The sequence below is a fragment of the Drosophila miranda genome, chromosome XR (assembly GCF_003369915.1).
Source record: "Drosophila miranda strain MSH22 chromosome XR, D.miranda_PacBio2.1, whole genome shotgun sequence".
Lineage (NCBI taxonomy): Eukaryota > Metazoa > Arthropoda > Insecta > Diptera > Drosophilidae > Drosophila > Drosophila miranda.
In genome coordinates, this window is record NC_046674.1 from 4363591 (window position 1) to 4380183 (window position 16593).

The 16593-nt window shown below is 47.4% G+C and overlaps 6 protein-coding genes, 3 long non-coding RNA genes and 1 pseudogene across 11 annotated transcripts; 7 read left to right on the forward strand and 3 right to left on the reverse strand.

Annotated features, from left to right (window-relative positions):
• The first annotated feature begins 247 nt into the window (after positions 1-247).
• On the forward strand, positions 248-1011 carry LOC117186258 (probable RNA helicase armi). Its single transcript, XM_033386785.1, has 2 exons — positions 248-727; positions 801-1011. The coding sequence occupies exons 1-2, from the start codon at positions 353-355 to the stop codon at positions 900-902; spliced, it is 477 nt and encodes a 158-aa protein (XP_033242676.1). The 5' UTR covers positions 248-352; the 3' UTR covers positions 903-1011.
• On the reverse strand, positions 744-1274 carry LOC117186264. The gene is made up of 2 exons (XR_004471375.1): positions 1013-1274; positions 744-953 (listed from the first exon to the last, which is right to left on the reverse strand). It is a non-coding gene; the product is annotated as an uncharacterized LOC117186264 (long non-coding RNA).
• A 314-nt stretch (positions 1275-1588) lies between these two features.
• On the forward strand, positions 1589-4972 carry LOC108151887 (cyclin-J-like). Of its 2 annotated transcripts, XR_004471371.1 has the most exons (6): positions 1591-1793; positions 1854-2040; positions 2109-2534; positions 2595-2902; positions 3688-4071; positions 4142-4972. XR_004471371.1 is itself a non-coding variant. In XM_033386767.1 (4 exons), the coding sequence occupies exons 1-4, from the start codon at positions 1698-1700 to the stop codon at positions 3182-3184; spliced, it is 1299 nt and encodes a 432-aa protein (XP_033242658.1). In that variant the 5' UTR covers positions 1589-1697; the 3' UTR covers positions 3185-3490. The 2 variants fall into 2 exon arrangements, 1 of the variants encoding a protein (XP_033242658.1); XM_033386767.1 differs by lacking the exons at positions 3688-4071; positions 4142-4972 and having other exon boundaries at positions 1589-1793; positions 2595-3490.
• Positions 4973-5397: 425 nt separating this feature from the next.
• On the forward strand, positions 5398-6161 carry LOC117186259 (probable RNA helicase armi). Its single transcript, XM_033386787.1, has 2 exons — positions 5398-5877; positions 5951-6161. Exons 1-2 carry the CDS (start codon positions 5503-5505, stop codon positions 6050-6052), a joined length of 477 nt encoding a protein of 158 aa, XP_033242678.1. The 5' UTR covers positions 5398-5502; the 3' UTR covers positions 6053-6161.
• LOC117186263 lies at positions 5894-6594 on the reverse strand. The gene is made up of 2 exons (XR_004471374.1): positions 6163-6594; positions 5894-6103 (listed from the first exon to the last, which is right to left on the reverse strand). It is a non-coding gene; the product is annotated as an uncharacterized LOC117186263 (long non-coding RNA).
• A 143-nt stretch (positions 6595-6737) lies between these two features.
• LOC117186253 (cyclin-J-like) lies at positions 6738-8629 on the forward strand. Its single transcript, XM_033386768.1, has 4 exons — positions 6738-6944; positions 7004-7190; positions 7259-7684; positions 7745-8629. The coding sequence occupies exons 1-4, from the start codon at positions 6849-6851 to the stop codon at positions 8332-8334; spliced, it is 1299 nt and encodes a 432-aa protein (XP_033242659.1). The 5' UTR covers positions 6738-6848; the 3' UTR covers positions 8335-8629.
• Positions 8630-8924: 295 nt separating this feature from the next.
• Positions 8925-11311, forward strand: LOC108165432 (probable RNA helicase armi). Of its 2 annotated transcripts, XM_033386784.1 has the most exons (4): positions 8925-9221; positions 9292-10328; positions 10399-11027; positions 11101-11311. In XM_033386784.1, the coding sequence occupies exons 2-3, from the start codon at positions 10008-10010 to the stop codon at positions 10546-10548; spliced, it is 471 nt and encodes a 156-aa protein (XP_033242675.1). In that variant the 5' UTR covers positions 8925-9221; positions 9292-10007; the 3' UTR covers positions 10549-11027; positions 11101-11311. The 2 variants fall into 2 exon arrangements, with proteins under 2 accessions (XP_033242675.1, XP_033242674.1); XM_033386783.1 differs by lacking the exons at positions 8925-9221; positions 9292-10328 and having other exon boundaries at positions 10554-11027.
• On the reverse strand, positions 11044-11761 carry LOC117186262. Its single transcript, XR_004471373.1, has 2 exons — positions 11313-11761; positions 11044-11253 (listed from the first exon to the last, which is right to left on the reverse strand). It is a non-coding gene; the product is annotated as an uncharacterized LOC117186262 (long non-coding RNA).
• Positions 11762-11891: 130 nt separating this feature from the next.
• On the forward strand, positions 11892-13763 carry LOC117186254 (cyclin-J-like). Its single transcript, XM_033386771.1, has 4 exons — positions 11892-12094; positions 12153-12339; positions 12408-12833; positions 12894-13763. Exons 1-4 carry the CDS (start codon positions 11999-12001, stop codon positions 13481-13483), a joined length of 1299 nt encoding a protein of 432 aa, XP_033242662.1. The 5' UTR covers positions 11892-11998; the 3' UTR covers positions 13484-13763.
• LOC117186510 lies at positions 13704-16157 on the forward strand (annotated as a pseudogene).
• The last annotated feature ends 436 nt before the right edge of the window (positions 16158-16593 follow it).

Consider the following 16593-nt stretch of genomic DNA (forward strand, 5'->3'; position numbering starts at 1 on the left):
ATGCGCCAAAGAAACCGCTGAAGACACCGTAAGTACATTCCATTCCATTCAGTTCTTCTAAAGCAATCTGTAACTCTGAATCTCCCCATCCCGCTCAGATGCTAATCACCAAGACATTTCCGGGCGGACACTTCACTCACCTGTTTATGGATGAGACTGGCCAGTCGACCGAGCCGGAGACGCTGATGCCGGCAGCTCTGCTTTCCAAGGATCGGGGTCGGGTCATCCTGGCCGGTGATCCGCATTAGTTGCAGCCTGTAGTTCACAGCAGCTATGGACGTGCCTGTGGTTTCGGCACCTCCATGCTGGAGCGCCTGCTGAACACTCGAACTATCGGGCCCTGCCCTCGGTCATGGCCACATATAGTAAGCTGTTCTATGACTATGAATTGATACCAACGGTATCCGAGAAGGATTCCCGAGAGGCCACCTTGTTGGCCACAGTGCAGTCCCTACTAGGTACTGGCAAGCCGCGCAACCACGGTGTCTGTTTCTTTGAGATGAAGGGGCAGGATATGCAGCACCCAGACTCTGCCTCGTGGTACGATGATCTCGAGGCCACGGAGTTATATCTCATGGTCTTATCGCTGTATTGTCGCGGAGTGACTTCCGACCAAATTGGTCTTCTGACGCCCTATGCGAAGCAGGCGAAGACGTTAAGGGGCATGTTCATGGACACAGATATTGTCATGCCGAAGGTTGACTCGATTGAAAAGTTCCAAGGACAGGTGAGCAGACATGAAGTCTTATGCAATCTATATAGTATGTAATGTATATTCTTGATCTACAAATATAACCCAGGAGCGCGACATAATGCTGATTTCCACTGTGCGCTCCACTGGAGACCATATAAGCCATTTTGGCCATAGCGCGCGCCCGCGCATTTTTGGTCATGTACGGTAATCCCCATCTCCTCAGCGTCGACGACAATTGGCGTCATCTCATCAACCATAGCTTTATTTCCAAATGGAATACAAATAAATATTAGAACGAAGAACGAACGAAAAACATACTCATTGTGGGAAAGAAATTTCATGATTACTGTAAGGGGTATGTATACATACGTATGTATGTATGTATGTATATGTGTACATTTCAGTTTATAAAGAGAAATCCACATATGTGTGTGGTTTTTGGGGCAAACTAACGATGTCCGTATGTCCGTTTCTCTACAAATTGGCCTTTGGTAGCCAAAATGGGGCTAGTAAAAAACTGTCAGGAAGCAGCCGCCCGTTTTATGGTGTCGCTGCGAAGAAAGAGATAGCATGAGAGAAAAAAAAACGCAAAATTAGTGTTCGTAGCCGTCGTCGGACACTATGTTTTTCAACACACAAGACCCGCGAAGCCAGCAGAATTTAATCTTTAAGGGGTAACAATCGATCATCTCTGCCCCAGGCGCCGCTCCCAGCACAACTGGTGAGCCAAACTGACGCATATATATCCCTATCTATCGTTCCCACTGCATGCATTTCCCTTAAGACTGTCTCTGTTTTCGCAGTTTAGTAAATTTTAATTAAATAAGTGCGCTGCGACAGCCAAAGTCTGGCAGCCCTGTTCTTTTAAGCGACAGCACACGGCGGGCGGTCACATTGACAAGACCCGTTAGAGCGGCCATGTTTTTCTTGTTGTGTTCTTTGTAAATAATTCAGGTCATAATTTTTGTAGACTGCGGAATTAGATTAAAAAAACGTAATTTTAATGCAAGTGAATGAAATGGCGACAACCACCATCGAAGAGAATGCTTTTGCATTAGGAAAGCGAGATGCACCGGATCAGATTCAACTGGATCCTGAGGTTCGAGGCGGTGTTTTTTTTTTTTTTTTTGGTGGCTACAAAAAAATTACCTGCTTGCAGCGTCTCTGGAAGACGCAAAGGCTCACCGATTATGCCCAGGACATATTTGTGAACATGAAGGAGGCAGAGATGCGTCGTCGTCCCATATTATTCAACTCCATGCAGCTGGAGGAGCGCCCCAAATTGTTGCAGCTTTGTCAATTCGCAGCGCAAAAGTACAAACTGAATCGCGCCTCAGTGCATTTGGGTAAATGTGTGAGAATATCCTGCTGCTATTGATCACTCACATTCCTAAATCCAATCCCACTTAACCAGGTATCTACTATATGGATTGTATGACCGACTACTACACGATTTGTAGCGAAAAACTGCCATTGCTGGCCCTCACATGTCTTCACATTGCGGCCCAGATCGAGGACAACGATGCGAGTGTGCCGCGCTACAGCGAACTGAACCGCCTGATACCTGATTCGTTGTACACCGTTTTCGAATACAATGTGGTGGAGCGCAAGGTGCTGGCCAGCCTGAATTTTGAGCTAAAGCGTCCCACCACGGCCAGCTTCGTGGAGTTTTTTGCTTGCAGCTTCCTCACGCGCAACGACTTCGCCAACTACAAGGACATGCTGGAGAACAATCCTAGCGAGCAGAACGATCAATCGCCATTGCAATACGAAAGCTTTGCAGTCATGATGTCGGCCTTGTCGCAGCTGCTGCTCCGCCTGGCAGACTGTACATTGAGCAGTAAGCATCGAGTGACTTTCCTATTAAAATCGTAATAAAGTGAACTTTTTTCTCTTTCAGTTACAAGTTTTGCAAACGCGCGACCTTCTTTATTGGCCGCCGCCTGCATAGGAGCGGTGCGTCATCTAAGCGGACTCAAGTACTGGTCACAGTATCTCTCCAAACTGACATCTTATCCGGAACACGAGGTTGAGCCATTGGTGGGGGAGATCATAAAGTACTATAACTGGCAGCAGAACAGCTCCGTGGCGCTCAATGCCCTGCCAACATACGTAAACATGGGCCCATCTTCGGCAGATATCATTAATCCCAATTGGTCCACAACGGACTCTGGCGTTGGGGATTCGATGGTCATAGTGAAGGAATCGGTGACCGAGCAGTATGATATAATTACTGTGCCGGTGCAGAAACCTTCTGTTCCAGGGTCCGATCTAGCTGGAGTTGTTCAAGAAGAGCCGCAGGAACAAGCTGTCTTTTCTCAGGGAGAGCTGCAGGAACAGACTGACTTACAATACGAAGAGCAGCAGAAACAGACAACCTTACAGCTGAATGAATTAGCATTAGACTCCAAGGAAAAAGCGAAGAAATTAGATAAAGAAGTGGTCATAAAAGAACTGGAACGTGCTTTCAAGCGCAAGCGTATAGATTAAGACTGCCAAGATGAGCCGCAAGCGAAGCGTCTGACCGACTGACCAATTTCAAGATTTTGATTCGGTAATCAGGTTTACCGAAGACCAAAACACTCACAAGCTCAAGCGCACTGAAGATGATTGCTAAGCAAATAGGTTTATAATTTCATAGATGTACCAGAAACACTTACACACTATTCTTTCAACACATACCCCACGCGGATGGGTATACTTCAAAATCATGCTGTTTCTCATGCGATATCCCCATTCAATTGTATTGAACACTCCCATATCGTAATTCATACACAAAAATTTCTCTTTATTGTATTTTTATTGTATAATGGGAATCATTCTCTTATCAAACATATATCAGCTGTCTATCAGCTAGACGTGGGTCGACGTGGTCGAGTATTTGGGATACAAGAAGGGGGAAAAGGACTCCCTGAAGCAGAACTGGGGAGAAACAGTCACCGAATCAACGGTATATCATACCAAATATAGAAGTCCCATTCATCCACTTTCAGATGCTTCGGGATATGGAGGAATTAAAGCTTAAAGACTCATCGAGCGCCAGAAGTCCACCATCGAACTGTTAACCAGCTCAGGCCGTCAAAAGTTTGAACTGGAAAACGTGCAGATGACATTTGTGCCAAAGAAGGGCGACTGGGTGACACTCAAATGCGCTGTCCAGCTGGACGATGGCTATGTGGACAAGCAGGGGGAAATTCTCGAGTTGCTGAAGGTGTTTCCAGCACGCATCCTCTCGAACCAAAAGCTCGAGGTTGACCGCTGTTTCCCAGAGTTCGTTGATCTTGGCAACTATGCCTATTTGCTGCGGGAGACTTTCCCTACTGGTACAGATCTTCACACTGGCGAACGTCCTGGCGGATCTCATCGAATGTGCTTACGTAAGTTGAATATGATGGGATGAATGGGAACATTAAATATAAATTTTTGCAATAATCCTTACTCCTTCAGTCGAAATTCACGCATCGCGCCATCAAAGTGACCCCGCATCAAGAAAGAGAAGACCTATTGCGCCGCTCGGGCGGTCACCATCACTGGCGCAAACCGCTTTATAACCACCGAGGTGTATGAGAAGCGTAAGATCAACCTCCAAGTACAAAAAAATACGAATCGCAATTTGGAGCTTCTGAAAGTCCAGCTACAGAATGGGGCCTAGTCATATATGAGTGTGATCGAGCCAATTGCCAAGACCAGTATTACTGTTGACGATAGCCTTTTGGTGATCCTTGAGGTGGAGTTCCGCTGCATCGGCGAATGGGCGGAGAAATATACCCTGCACTTCGATAATTTTAAGGTGGAGCGCATTTTCAAGATCATTGCCTGCAAAACACAGAAGCAGGCCGACGAGGCGAGCATCATCTGGTTGCGACCGAATGTTTGGTGATGCATTGGCGGCTTTGAAGTTCCAGAGATTCTGCGCAATGTCTACCTGAGAGAATCCCAGGTCGATGACCTAGAGAGATTGTATCCGTGCTCGAAAGAGGCCCTGTGCATGGCCAACTATGTGCAGCGCTTCTGTTTCTTCTTGCATCTGGAGGAAATGGAAGTGCTCATTAGGATTCGAAGATTTGACAGACACAGGGCTCACATGAAAAGGGAAGGGGAGTACCTATCCCTCAAAATCGAGTAGGGAAGGGGAGCACCTCTCCCATGGGCGATCAGTTCAGAAGCGAGCCGTCTTTAATATCCTGCGGGGCGAGGCCAAGAACCTGCCGTACGTGATCTTCGGTCCGCCCGGACCCGGCCAGACCGTCACCCTGGTGGAGGCGGTGCTGCAGATGGTACAAAATCGCATCTTGGTGGCCGCACCCTCGAACATTGTCGCGGATCTCATTAGCAAGCTAATCATTGCCATCAAAGCGCTGACCACTGGCGAATTCATTCGAATCGTCCGGCAAAGTCTGATTAAGGAAGAACTCATTCCACCCGAGCTTATGCCCCACTGTGCCACCTTGGACATATGCGCCAAAGAAACCGCTGAAGACACCGTAAGTACATTCCATTCCATTCAGTTCTTCTAAAGCAATCTGTAACTCTGAATCTCCCCATCCCGCTCAGATGCTAATCACCAAGACATTTCCGGGCGGACACTTCACTCACCTGTTTATGGATGAGACTGGCCAGTCGACCGAGCCGGAGACGCTGATGCCGGCAGCTCTGCTTTCCAAGGATCGGGGTCGGGTCATCCTGGCCGGTGATCCGCATTAGTTGCAGCCTGTAGTTCACAGCAGCTATGGACGTGCCTGTGGTTTCGGCACCTCCATGCTGGAGCGCCTGCTGAACACTCGAACTATCGGGCCCTGCCCTCGGTCATGGCCACATATAGTAAGCTGTTCTATGACTATGAATTGATACCAACGGTATCCGAGAAGGATTCCCGAGAGGCCACCTTGTTGGCCACAGTGCAGTCCCTACTAGGTACTGGCAAGCCGCGCAACCACGGTGTCTGTTTCTTTGAGATGAAGGGGCAGGATATGCAGCACCCAGACTCTGCCTCGTGGTACGATGATCTCGAGGCCACGGAGTTATATCTCATGGTCTTATCGCTGTATTGTCGCGGAGTGACTTCCGACCAAATTGGTCTTCTGACGCCCTATGCGAAGCAGGCGAAGACGTTAAGGGGCATGTTCATGGACACAGATATTGTCATGCCGAAGGTTGACTCGATTGAAAAGTTCCAAGGACAGGTGAGCAGACATGAAGTCTTATGCAATCTATATAGTATGTAATGTATATTCTTGATCTACAAATATAACCCAGGAGCGCGACATAATGCTGATTTCCACTGTGCGCTCCACTGGAGACCATATAAGCCATTTTGGCCATAGCGCGCGCCCGCGCATTTTTGGTCATGTACGGTAATCCCCATCTCCTCAGCGTCGACGACAATTGGCGTCATCTCATCAACCATAGCTTTATTTCCAAATGGAATACAAATAAATATTAGAACGAAGAACGAACGAAAAACATACTCATTGTGGGAAAGAAATTTCATGATTACTGTAAGGGGTATGTATACATACGTATGTATGTATGTATGTATATGTGTACATTTCAGTTTATAAAGAGAAATCCACATATGTGTGTGGTTTTTGGGGCAAACTAACGATGTCCGTATGTCCGTTTCTCTACAAATTGGCCTTTGGTAGCCAAAATGGGGCTAGTAAAAAACTGCCAGGAAGCAGCCGCCCCTTTTATGGTGTCGCTGCGAAGAAAGAGATAGCATGAGAGAAAAAAACGCAAAATTAGTGTTCGTAGCCGTCGTCGGACTCGTCTATGTTTTTCAACACACAAAACCCGCCAAGCCAGCAGAATTTGATCTGTAAGGGGTAACAATCGATGATCTCTGCCCCAGGCGCCGCTCCCAGCACAACTGGTGAGCCAAACTGACGCATATATATCCCTATCTATCGTTCCCACTGCATGCTTTTCCCTTAAGACTGTCTCTGTTTTCGCAGTTTAGTAAATTTTAATTAAATAAGTGCGCTGCGACAGCCAAAGTCTGGCAGCCCTGTTCTTTTAAGCGACAGCACACGGCGGGCGGTCACATTGACAAGACCCGTTAGAGCGGCCATGTTTTTCTTGTTGTGTTCTTTGTAAATAATTCAGGTCATAATTTTTGTAGACTGCGGAATTAGATTAAAAAAACGTAATTTTAATGCAAGTGAATGAAATGGCGACAACCACCATCGAAGAGAATGCTTTTGCATTAGGAAAGCGAGATGCACCGGATCAGATTCAACTGGATCCTGAGGTTCGAGGCGGTGTTTTTTTTTTTTTTTTGGTGGCTACAAAAAAATTACCTGCTTGCAGCGTCTCTGGAAGACGCAAAGGCTCACCGATTATGCCCAGGACATATTTGTGAACATGAAGGAGGCAGAGATGCGTCGTCGTCCCATATTATTCAACTCCATGCAGCTGGAGGAGCGCCCCAAATTGTTGCAGCTTTGTCAATTCGCAGCGCAAAAGTACAAACTGAATCGCGCCTCAGTGCATTTGGGTAAATGTGTGAGAATATCCTGCTGCTATTGATCACTCACATTCCTAAATCCAATCCCACTTAACCAGGTATCTACTATATGGATTGTATGACCGACTACTACACGATTTGTAGCGAAAAACTGCCATTGCTGGCCCTCACATGTCTTCACATTGCGGCCCAGATCGAGGACAACGATGCGAGTGTGCCGCGCTACAGCGAACTAAACCGCCTGATACCTGATTCGTTGTACACCGTTTTCGAATACAATGTGGTGGAGCGCAAGGTGCTGGCCAGCCTGAATTTTGAGCTAAAGCGTCCCACCACGGCCAGCTTCGTGGAGTTTTTTGCTTGCAGCTTCCTCACGCGCAACGACTTCGCCAACTACAAGGACATGCTGGAGAACAATCCTAGCGAGCAGAACGATCAATCGCCATTGCAATACGAAAGCTTTGCAGTCATGATGTCGGCCTTGTCGCAGCTGCTGCTCCGCCTGGCAGACTGTACATTGAGCAGTAAGCATCGAGTGACTTTCCTATTAAAATCGTAATAAAGTAAACTTTTTTCTCTTTCAGTTACAAGTTTTGCAAACGCGCGACCTTCTTTATTGGCCGCCGCCTGCATAGGAGCGGTGCGTCATCTAAGCGGACTCAAGAGCTGGTCACAGTATCTCTCCAAACTGACATCTTATCCGGAACACGAGGTTGAGCCATTGGTGGGGGAGATCATAAAGTACTATAACTGGCAGCAGAACAGCTCCGTGGCGCTCAATGCCCTGCCAACATACGTAAACATGGGCCCATCTTCGGCAGATATCATTAATCCCAATTGGTCCACAACGGACTCTGGCGTTGGGGATTCGATGGTCATAGTGAAGGAATCGGTGAGGGAGCAGTATGATATAATTACTGTGCAGGTGCAGAAACCTGCTGTTCCAGGGTCCGATCTAGCTGGAGTTGTTCAAGAAGAGCCGCAGAAACAAGCTGTCTTTTCTCAGGGAGAGCTGCAGGAACAGACTGACTTACAATACGAAGAGCAGCAGAAACAGACAACCTTACAGCTGAATGAATTAGCATTAGACTCCAAGGAAAAAGCGAAGAAATTAGATAAAGAAGTGATCATAAAAGAACTGGAACGTGCTTTCAAGCGCAAGCGTATAGATTAAGACTGCCAAGATGAGCCGCAAGCGAAGCGTCTGACCGACTGACCAATTTCAAGATTTTGATTCGGTAATCAGGTTTACCGAAGACCAAAACACTCACAAGCTCAAGCGCACTGAAGATGATTGCTAAGCAAATAGGTTTATAATTTCATAGATGTACCAGAAACACTTACACACTATTCTTTCAACACATACCCCACGCGGATGGGTATACTTCAAAATCATGCTGTTTCTCATGCGATATCCCCATTCAATTGTATTGAACACTCCCATATCGTAATTCATACACAAAAATTTCTCTCTATTGTATTTTTATTGTATAATGGGAATCATTCTCTTATCAAACATATATCAGCTGTCTATCAGCTAGACGTGGGTCGACGTGGTCGAGTATTTGGGATACAAGAAGGGGGAAAAGGACTCCCTGAAGCAGAACTGGGGAGAAACAGTCACCGAATCAACGGTATATCATACCAAATATAGAAGTCCCATTCATCCACTTTCAGATGCTTCGGGATATGGAGGAATTAAAGCTTAAAGACTCATCGAGCGCCAGAAGTCCACCATCGAACTGTTAACCAGCTCAGGCCGTCAAAAGTTTGAACTGGAAAACGTGCAGATGACATTTGTGCCAAAGAAGGGCGACTGGGTGACACTCAAATGCGCTGTCCAGCTGGACGATGGCTATGTGGACAAGCAGGGGGAAATTCTCGAGTTGCTGAAGGTGTTTCCAGCACGCATCCTCTCGAACCAAAAGCTCGAGGTTGACCGCTGTTTCCCAGAGTTCGTTGATCTTGGCAACTATGGCTATTTGCTGCGGGAGACTTTCCCTACTGGTACAGATCTTCACACTGGCGAACGTCCTGGCGGATCTCATCGAATGTGCTTACGTAAGTTGAATATGATGGGATGAATGGGAACATTAAATATAAATTTTTGCAATAATCCTTACTCCTTCAGTCGAAATTCACGCATCGCGCCATCAAAGTGACCCCGCATCAAGAAAGAGAAGACCTATTGCGCCGCTCGGGCGGTCACCATCACTGGCGCAAACCGCTTTATAACCACCGAGGTGTATGAGAAGCGTAAGATCAACCTCCAAGTACAAAAAAATACGAATCGCAATTTGGAGCTTCTGAAAGTCCAGCTACAGAATGGGGCCTAGTCATATATGAGTGTGATCGAGCCAATTGCCAAGACCAGTATTACTGTTGACGATAGCCTTTTGGTGATCCTTGAGGTGGAGTTCCGCTGCATCGGCGAATGGGCGGAGAAATATACCCTGCACTTCGATAATTTTAAGGTGGAGCGCATTTTCAAGATCATTGCCTGCAAAACACAGAAGCAGGCCGACGAGGCGAGCATCATCTGGTTGCGACCGAATGTTTGGTGATGCATTGGCGGCTTTGAAGTTCCAGAGATTCTGCGCAATGTCTACCTGAGAGAATCCCAGGTCGATGACCTAGAAAGATTGTATCCGTGCTCGAAAGAGGCCCTGTGCATGGCCAACTATGTGCAGCGCTTCTGTTTCTTCTTGCATCTGGAGGAAATGGAAGTGCTCATTAGGATTCGAAGATTTGACAGACACAGGGCTCACGTGAAAAGGGAAGGGGAGTACCTATCCCTCAAAATCGAGTAGGGAAGGGGAGCACCTCTCCCATGGGCGAGCAGTTCAGATGCGAGCCGTCTTTAATATCCTGCGGGGCGAGGCCAAGAACCTGCCGTACGTGATCTTCGGTCCGCCCGGACCCGGCCAGACCGTCACCCTGGTGGAGGCGGTGCTGCAGATGGTACAAAATCGCATCTTGGTGGCTGCAACCTCGAACATTGTCGCGGATCTCATTAGCAAGCTAATCATTGCCAGCAAAGCGCTGACCACTGGCGAATTCATTCGAATCGTCCGGCAAAGTCTGATTAAGGAAGAACTCATTCCACCCGAGCTTATGCCCCACTGTGCCACCTTGGACATATGCGCCAAAGAAACCGCTGAAGACACCGTAAGTACATTCCATTCCATTCAGTTCTTCTAAAGCAATCTGTAACTCTGAATCTCCCCATCCCGCTCAGATGCTATTCACCAAGACATTTCCGGGCGGACACTTCACTCACCTGTTTATGGATGAGACTGGCCAGTCGACCGAGCCGGAGACGCTGATGCCGGCAGCTCTGCTTTCCAAGGATCGGGGTCGGGTCATCCTGGCCGGTGATCCGCATTAGTTGCAGCCTGTAGTTCACAGCAGCTATGGACGTGCCTGTGGTTTCGGCACCTCCATGCTGGAGCGCCTGCTGAACACTCGAACTATCGGGCCCTGCCCTCGGTCATGGCCACATATAGTAAGCTGTTCTATGACTATGAATTGATACCAACGGTATCCGAGAAGGATTCCCGAGAGGCCACCTTGTTGGCCACAGTGCAGTCCCTACTATGTACTGGCAAGCCGCGCAACCACGGTGTCTGTTTCTTTGAGATGAAGGGGCAGGATATGCAGCACCCAGACTCTGCCTCGTGGTACGATGATCTCGAAGCCACGGAGTTATATCTCATGGTCTTATCGCTGTATTGTCGCGGAGTGACTTCCGACCAAATTGGTCTTCTGACGCCCTATGCGAAGCAGGCGAAGACGTTAAGGGGCATGTTCATGGACACAGATATTGTCATGCCGAAGGTTGACTCGATTGAAAAGTTCCAAGGACAGGTGAGCAGACATGAAGTCTTATGCAATCTATATAGTATGTAATGTATATTCTTGATCTACAAATATAACCCAGGAGCGCGACATAATGCTGATTTCCACTGTGCGCTCCACTGGAGACCATATAAGCCATTTTGGCCATAGCGCGCGCCCGCGCATTTTTGGTCATGTACGGTAATCCCCATCTCCTCAGCGTCGACGACAATTGGCGTCATCTCATCAACCATAGCTTTATTTCCAAATGGAATACAAATAAATATTAGAACGAAGAACGAACGAAAAACATACTCATTGTGGGAAAGAAATTTCATGATTACTGTAAGGGGTATGTATACATACGTATGTATGTATGTATGTATATGTGTACATTTCAGTTTATAAAGAGAAATCCACATATGTGTGTGGTTTTTGGGGCAAACTAACGATGTCCGTATGTCCGTTTCTCTACAAATTGGCCTTTGGTAGCCAAAATGGGGCTAGTAAAAAACTGTCAGGAAGCAGCCGCCCGTTTTATGGTGTCGCTGCGAAGAAAGAGATAGCATGAGAGAAAAAAACGCAAAATTAGTGTTCGTAGCCGTCGTCGGACTCGTCTATGTTTTTCAACACACAAAACCCGCCAAGCCAGCAGAATTTGATCTGTAAGGGGTAACAATCGATGATCTCTGCCCCAGGCGCCGCTCCCAGCACAACTGGTGAGCCAAACTGACGCATATATATCCCTATCTATCGTTCCCACTGCATGCTTTTCCCTTAAGACTGTCTCTGTTTTCGCAGTTTAGTAAATTTTAATTAAATAAGTGCGCTGCGACAGCCAAAGTCTGGCAGCCCTGTTCTGTTAAGCGACAGCACACGGCGGGCGGTCACATTGACAAGACCCGTTAGAGCGGCCATGTTTTTCTTGTTGTGTTCTTTGTAAATAATTCAGGTCATAATTTTTGTAGACTGCGGAATTAGATTAAAAAAACGTAATTTTAATGCAAGTGAATGAAATGGCGACAACCACCATCGAAGAGAATGCTTTTGCATTAGGAAAGCGAGATGCACCGGATCAGATTCAACTGGATCCTGAGGTTCGAGGCGGTGTTTTTTTTTTTTTTTGGTGGCTACAAAAAAATTACCTGCTTGCAGCGTCTCTGGAAGACGCAAAGGCTCACCGATTATGCCCAGGACATATTTGTGAACATGAAGGAGGCAGAGATGCGTCGTCGTCCCATATTATTCAACTCCATGCAGCTGGAGGATCGCCCCAAATTGTTACAGCTTTGTCAATTCGCAGCGCAAAAGTACAAACTGAATCGCGCCTCAGTGCATTTGGGTAAATGTGTGAGAATATCCTGCTGTTATTGATCACTCACATTCCTAAATCCAATCCCACTTAACCAGGTATCTACTATATGGATTGTATGACCGACTACTACACGATTTGTAGCGAAAAACTGCCATTGCTGGCCCTCACATGTCTTCACATTGCGGCCCAGATCGAGGACAACGATGCGAGTGTGCCGCGCTACAGCGAACTGAACCGCCTGATACCTGATTCGTTGTACACCGTTTTCGAATACAATGTGGTGGAGCGCAAGGTGCTGGCCAGCCTGAATTTTGAGCTAAAGCGTCCCACCACGGCCAGCTTCGTGGAGTTTTTTGCTTGCAGCTTCCTCACGCGCAACGACTTCGCCAACTACAAGGACATGCTGGAGAACAATCCTAGCGAGCAGAACGATCAATCGCCATTGCAATACGAAAGCTTTGCAGTCATGATGTCGGCCTTGTCGCAGCTGCTGCTCCGCCTGGCAGACTGTACATTGAGCAGTAAGCATCGAGTGACTTTCCTATTAAAATCGTAATAAAGTAAACTTTTTTCTCTTTCAGTTACAAGTTTTGCAAACGCGCGACCTTCTTTATTGGCCGCCGCCTGCATAGGAGCGGTGCGTCATCTAAGCGGACTCAAGTGCTGGTCACAGTATCTCTCCAAACTGACATCTTATCCGGAACACGAGGTTGAGCCATTGGTGGGGGAGATCATAAAGTACTATAACTGGCAGCAGAACAGCTCCGTGGCGCTCAATGCCCTGCCAACATACGTAAACATGGGCCCATCTTCGGCAGATATCATTAATCCCAATTGGTCCACAACGGACTCTGGCGTTGGGGATTCGATGGTCATAGTGAAGGAATCGGTGACCGAGCAGTATGATATAATTACTGTGCCGGTGCAGAAACCTTCTGTTCCAGGGTCCGATCTAGCTGGAGTTGTTCAAGAAGAGCCGCAGGAACAAGCTGTCTTTTCTCAGGGAGAGCTGCAGGAACAGACTGACTTACAATACGAAGAGCAGCAGAAACAGACAACCTTACAGCTGAATGAATTAGCATTAGACTCCAAGGAAAAAGCGAAGAAATTAGATAAAGAAGTGGTCATAAAAGAACTGGAACGTGCTTTCAAGCGCAAGCGTATAGATTAAGACTGCCAAGATGAGCCGCAAGCGAAGCGTCTGACCGACTGACCAATTTCAAGATTTTGATTCGGTAATCAGGTTTACCGAAGACCAAAACACTCACAAGCTCAAGCGCACTGAAGATGATTGCTAAGCAAATAGGTTTATAATTTCATAGATGTACCAGAAACACTTACACACTATTCTTTCAACACATACCCCACGCGGATGGGTATACTTCAAAATCATGCTGTTTCTCATGCGATATCCCATATCGTAATTCATACACAAAAATTTCTCTTTATTGTATTTTTATTGTATAATGGGAATCATTCTCTTATCAAACATATATCAGCTAGACGTGGGTCGACGTGGTCGAGTATTTGGGATACAAGAAGGGGGAAAAGGACTCCCTGAAGCAGAACTGGGGAGAAACAGTCACCGAATCAACGGTATATCATACCAAATATAGAAGTCCCATTCATCCACTTTCAGATGCTTCGGGATATGGAGGAATTAAAGCTTAAAGACTCATCGAGCGCCAGAAGTCCACCATCGAACTGTTAACCAGCTCAGGCCGTCAAAAGTTTGAACTGGAAAACGTGCAGATGACATCTGTGCCAAAGAAGGGCGACTGGGTAACACTCAAATGCGCTGTCCAGCTGGACGATGGCTATGTGGACAAGCAGGGGGAAATTCTCGAGTTGCTGAAGGTGTTTCCAGCACGCATCCTCTCGAACCAAAAGCTCGAGGTTGAACGCTGTTTCCCAGAGTTCGTTGATCTTGGCAACTATGGCTATTTGCTGCGGGAGACTTTCCCTACTGGTACAGATCTTCACACTGGCGAACGTCCTGGCGGATCTCATCGAATGTGCTTACGTAAGTTGAATATGATGGGATGAATGGGAACATTAAATATAAATTTTTGCAATAATCCTTACTCCTTCAGTCGAAATTCACGCATCGCGCCATCAAAGTGACCCCGCATCAAGAAAGAGAAGACCTATTGCGCCGCTCGGGCGGTCACCATCACTGGCACCCTGCACTTCGATAATTTTAAGGTGGAGCGCATTTTCAAGATCATTGCCTGCAAAACACAGAAGCAGGCCGACGAGGCGAGCATCATCTGGTTGCGACCGAATGTTTGGTGATGCATTGGCGGCTTTGAAGTTCCAGCGATTCTGCGCAATGTCTACCTGAGAGAATCCCAGGTCGATGACCTAGAGAGATTGTATCCGTGCTCGAAAGAGGCCCTGTGCATGGCCAACTATGTGCAGCGCTTCTGTTTCTTCTTGCATCTGGAGGAAATGGAAGTGCTCATTAGGATTCGAAGATTTGACAGACACAGGGCTCACATGAAAAGGGAAGGGGAGTACCTATCCCTCAAAATCGAGTAGGGAAGGGGAGCACCTCTCCCATGGGCGATCAGTTCAGAAGCGAGCCGTCTTTAATATCCTGCGGGGCGAGGCCAAGAACCTGCCGTACGTGATCTTCGGTCCGCCCGGACCCGGCCAGACCGTCACCCTGGTGGAGGCGGTGCTGCAGATGGTACAAAATCGCATCTTGGTGGCTGCAACCTCGAACATTGTCGCGGATCTCATTAGCAAGCTAATCATTGCCAGCAAAGCGCTGACCACTGGCGAATTCATTCGAATCGTCCGGCAAAGTCTGATTAAGGAAGAACTCATTCCACCCGAGCTTATGCCCCACTGTGCCACCTTGGACATATGCGCCAAAGAAACCGCTGAAGACACCGTAAGTACATTCCATTCCATTCAGTTCTTCTAAAGCAATCTGTAACTCTGAATCTCCCCACATTTCCGGGCGGACACTTCACTCACCTGTTTATGGATGAGACTGGCCAGTCGACCGAGCCGGAGACGCTGATGCCGGCAGCTCTGCTTTCCAAGGATCGGGGTCGGGTCATCCTGGCCGGTGATCCGCATTAGTTGCAGCCTGTAGTTCACAGCAGCTATGGACGTGCCTGTGGTTTCGGCACCTCCATGCTGGAGCGCCTGCTGAACACTCGAACTATCGGGCCCTGCCCTCGGTCATGGCCACATATAGTAAGCTGTTCTATGACTATGAATTGATACCAACGGTATCCGAGAAGGATTCCCGAGAGGCCACCTTGTTGGCCACAGTGCAGTCACTACTAGGTACTGGCAAGCCGCGCAACCACGGTGTCTGTTTCTTTGAGATGAAGGGGCAGGATATGCAGCACCCAGACTCTGCCTCGTGGTACGATGATCTCGAAGCCACGGAGTTATATCTCATGGTCTTATCGCTGTATTGTCGCGGAGTGACTTCCGACCAAATTGGTCTTCTGACGCCCTATGCGAAGCAGGCGAAGACGTTAAGGGGCATGTTCATGGACACAGATATTGTCATGCCGAAGGTTGACTCGATTGAAAAGTTCCAAGGACAGGTGAGCAGACATGAAGTCTTATGCAATCTATATAGTATGTAATGTATATTCTTGATCTACAAATATAACCCAGGAGCGCGACATAATGCTGATTTCCACTGTGCGCTCCACTGGAGACCATATAAGCCATTTTGGCCATAGCGCGCGCCCGCGCATTTTTGGTCATGTACGGTAATCCCCATCTCCTCAGCGTCGACGACAATTGGCGTCATCTCATCAACCATAGCTTTATTTCCAAATGGAATACAAATAAATATTAGAACGAAGAACGAACGAAGAACGAACGAAAAACATACTCATTGTGGGAAAGAAATTTCATGATTACTGTAAGGGGTATGTATACATACGTATGTATGTATGTATGTATGTATATGTGTACATTTCAGTTTATAAAGAGAAATCCACATATGTGTGTGGTTTTTGGGGCAAACTAACGATGTCCGTATGTCCGTTTCTCTACAAATTGGCCTTTGGTAGCCAAAATGGGGCTAGTAAAAAACTGCCAGGAAGCAGCCGCCCCTTTTATGGTGTCGCTGCGAAGAAAGAGATAGCATGAGAGAAAAAAACGCAAAATTAGTGTTCGTAGCCGTCGTCGGACTCGTCTATGTTTTTCAACACACAAAACCCGCCAAGCCAGCAGAATTTGATCTGTAAGGGGTAACAATCGATGATCTCTGCCCCAGGCGCCGCTCCCAGCACAACTGGTGAG

What these genes read in the sequence shown, in the direction of transcription:
- LOC108165432 (XM_033386783.1), top strand. Translation starts at nt 10,653, where the DNA reads ATGGCCACATATAGTAAGCTGTTCTATGACTATGAATTGATACCAACG. An exon ending in TTGAAAAGTTCCAAGGACAG is followed by an intron (nt 11,028 to 11,100) that starts GTGAGCAGACAT and finishes AATATAACCCAG; the next exon opens with GAGCGCGACATAATGCTGAT.
- LOC108151887 (XM_033386767.1), top strand. Translation starts at nt 1,698, where the DNA reads ATGCAAGTGAATGAAATGGCGACAACCACCATCGAAGAGAATGCTTTT. An exon ending in AGATTCAACTGGATCCTGAG is followed by an intron (nt 1,794 to 1,853) that starts GTTCGAGGCGGT and finishes ACCTGCTTGCAG; the next exon opens with CGTCTCTGGAAGACGCAAAG. An exon ending in GGCAGACTGTACATTGAGCA is followed by an intron (nt 2,535 to 2,594) that starts GTAAGCATCGAG and finishes TTTCTCTTTCAG; the next exon opens with TTACAAGTTTTGCAAACGCG.
- LOC117186253 (XM_033386768.1), top strand. Translation starts at nt 6,849, where the DNA reads ATGCAAGTGAATGAAATGGCGACAACCACCATCGAAGAGAATGCTTTT. An exon ending in TCGCGCCTCAGTGCATTTGG is followed by an intron (nt 7,191 to 7,258) that starts GTAAATGTGTGA and finishes CCACTTAACCAG; the next exon opens with GTATCTACTATATGGATTGT. An exon ending in GGCAGACTGTACATTGAGCA is followed by an intron (nt 7,685 to 7,744) that starts GTAAGCATCGAG and finishes TTTCTCTTTCAG; the next exon opens with TTACAAGTTTTGCAAACGCG.
- LOC117186259 (XM_033386787.1), top strand. Translation starts at nt 5,503, where the DNA reads ATGGCCACATATAGTAAGCTGTTCTATGACTATGAATTGATACCAACG. An exon ending in TTGAAAAGTTCCAAGGACAG is followed by an intron (nt 5,878 to 5,950) that starts GTGAGCAGACAT and finishes AATATAACCCAG; the next exon opens with GAGCGCGACATAATGCTGAT.
- LOC117186258 (XM_033386785.1), top strand. Translation starts at nt 353, where the DNA reads ATGGCCACATATAGTAAGCTGTTCTATGACTATGAATTGATACCAACG. An exon ending in TTGAAAAGTTCCAAGGACAG is followed by an intron (nt 728 to 800) that starts GTGAGCAGACAT and finishes AATATAACCCAG; the next exon opens with GAGCGCGACATAATGCTGAT.
- LOC117186254 (XM_033386771.1), top strand. Translation starts at nt 11,999, where the DNA reads ATGCAAGTGAATGAAATGGCGACAACCACCATCGAAGAGAATGCTTTT. An exon ending in AGATTCAACTGGATCCTGAG is followed by an intron (nt 12,095 to 12,152) that starts GTTCGAGGCGGT and finishes ACCTGCTTGCAG; the next exon opens with CGTCTCTGGAAGACGCAAAG. An exon ending in GGCAGACTGTACATTGAGCA is followed by an intron (nt 12,834 to 12,893) that starts GTAAGCATCGAG and finishes TTTCTCTTTCAG; the next exon opens with TTACAAGTTTTGCAAACGCG.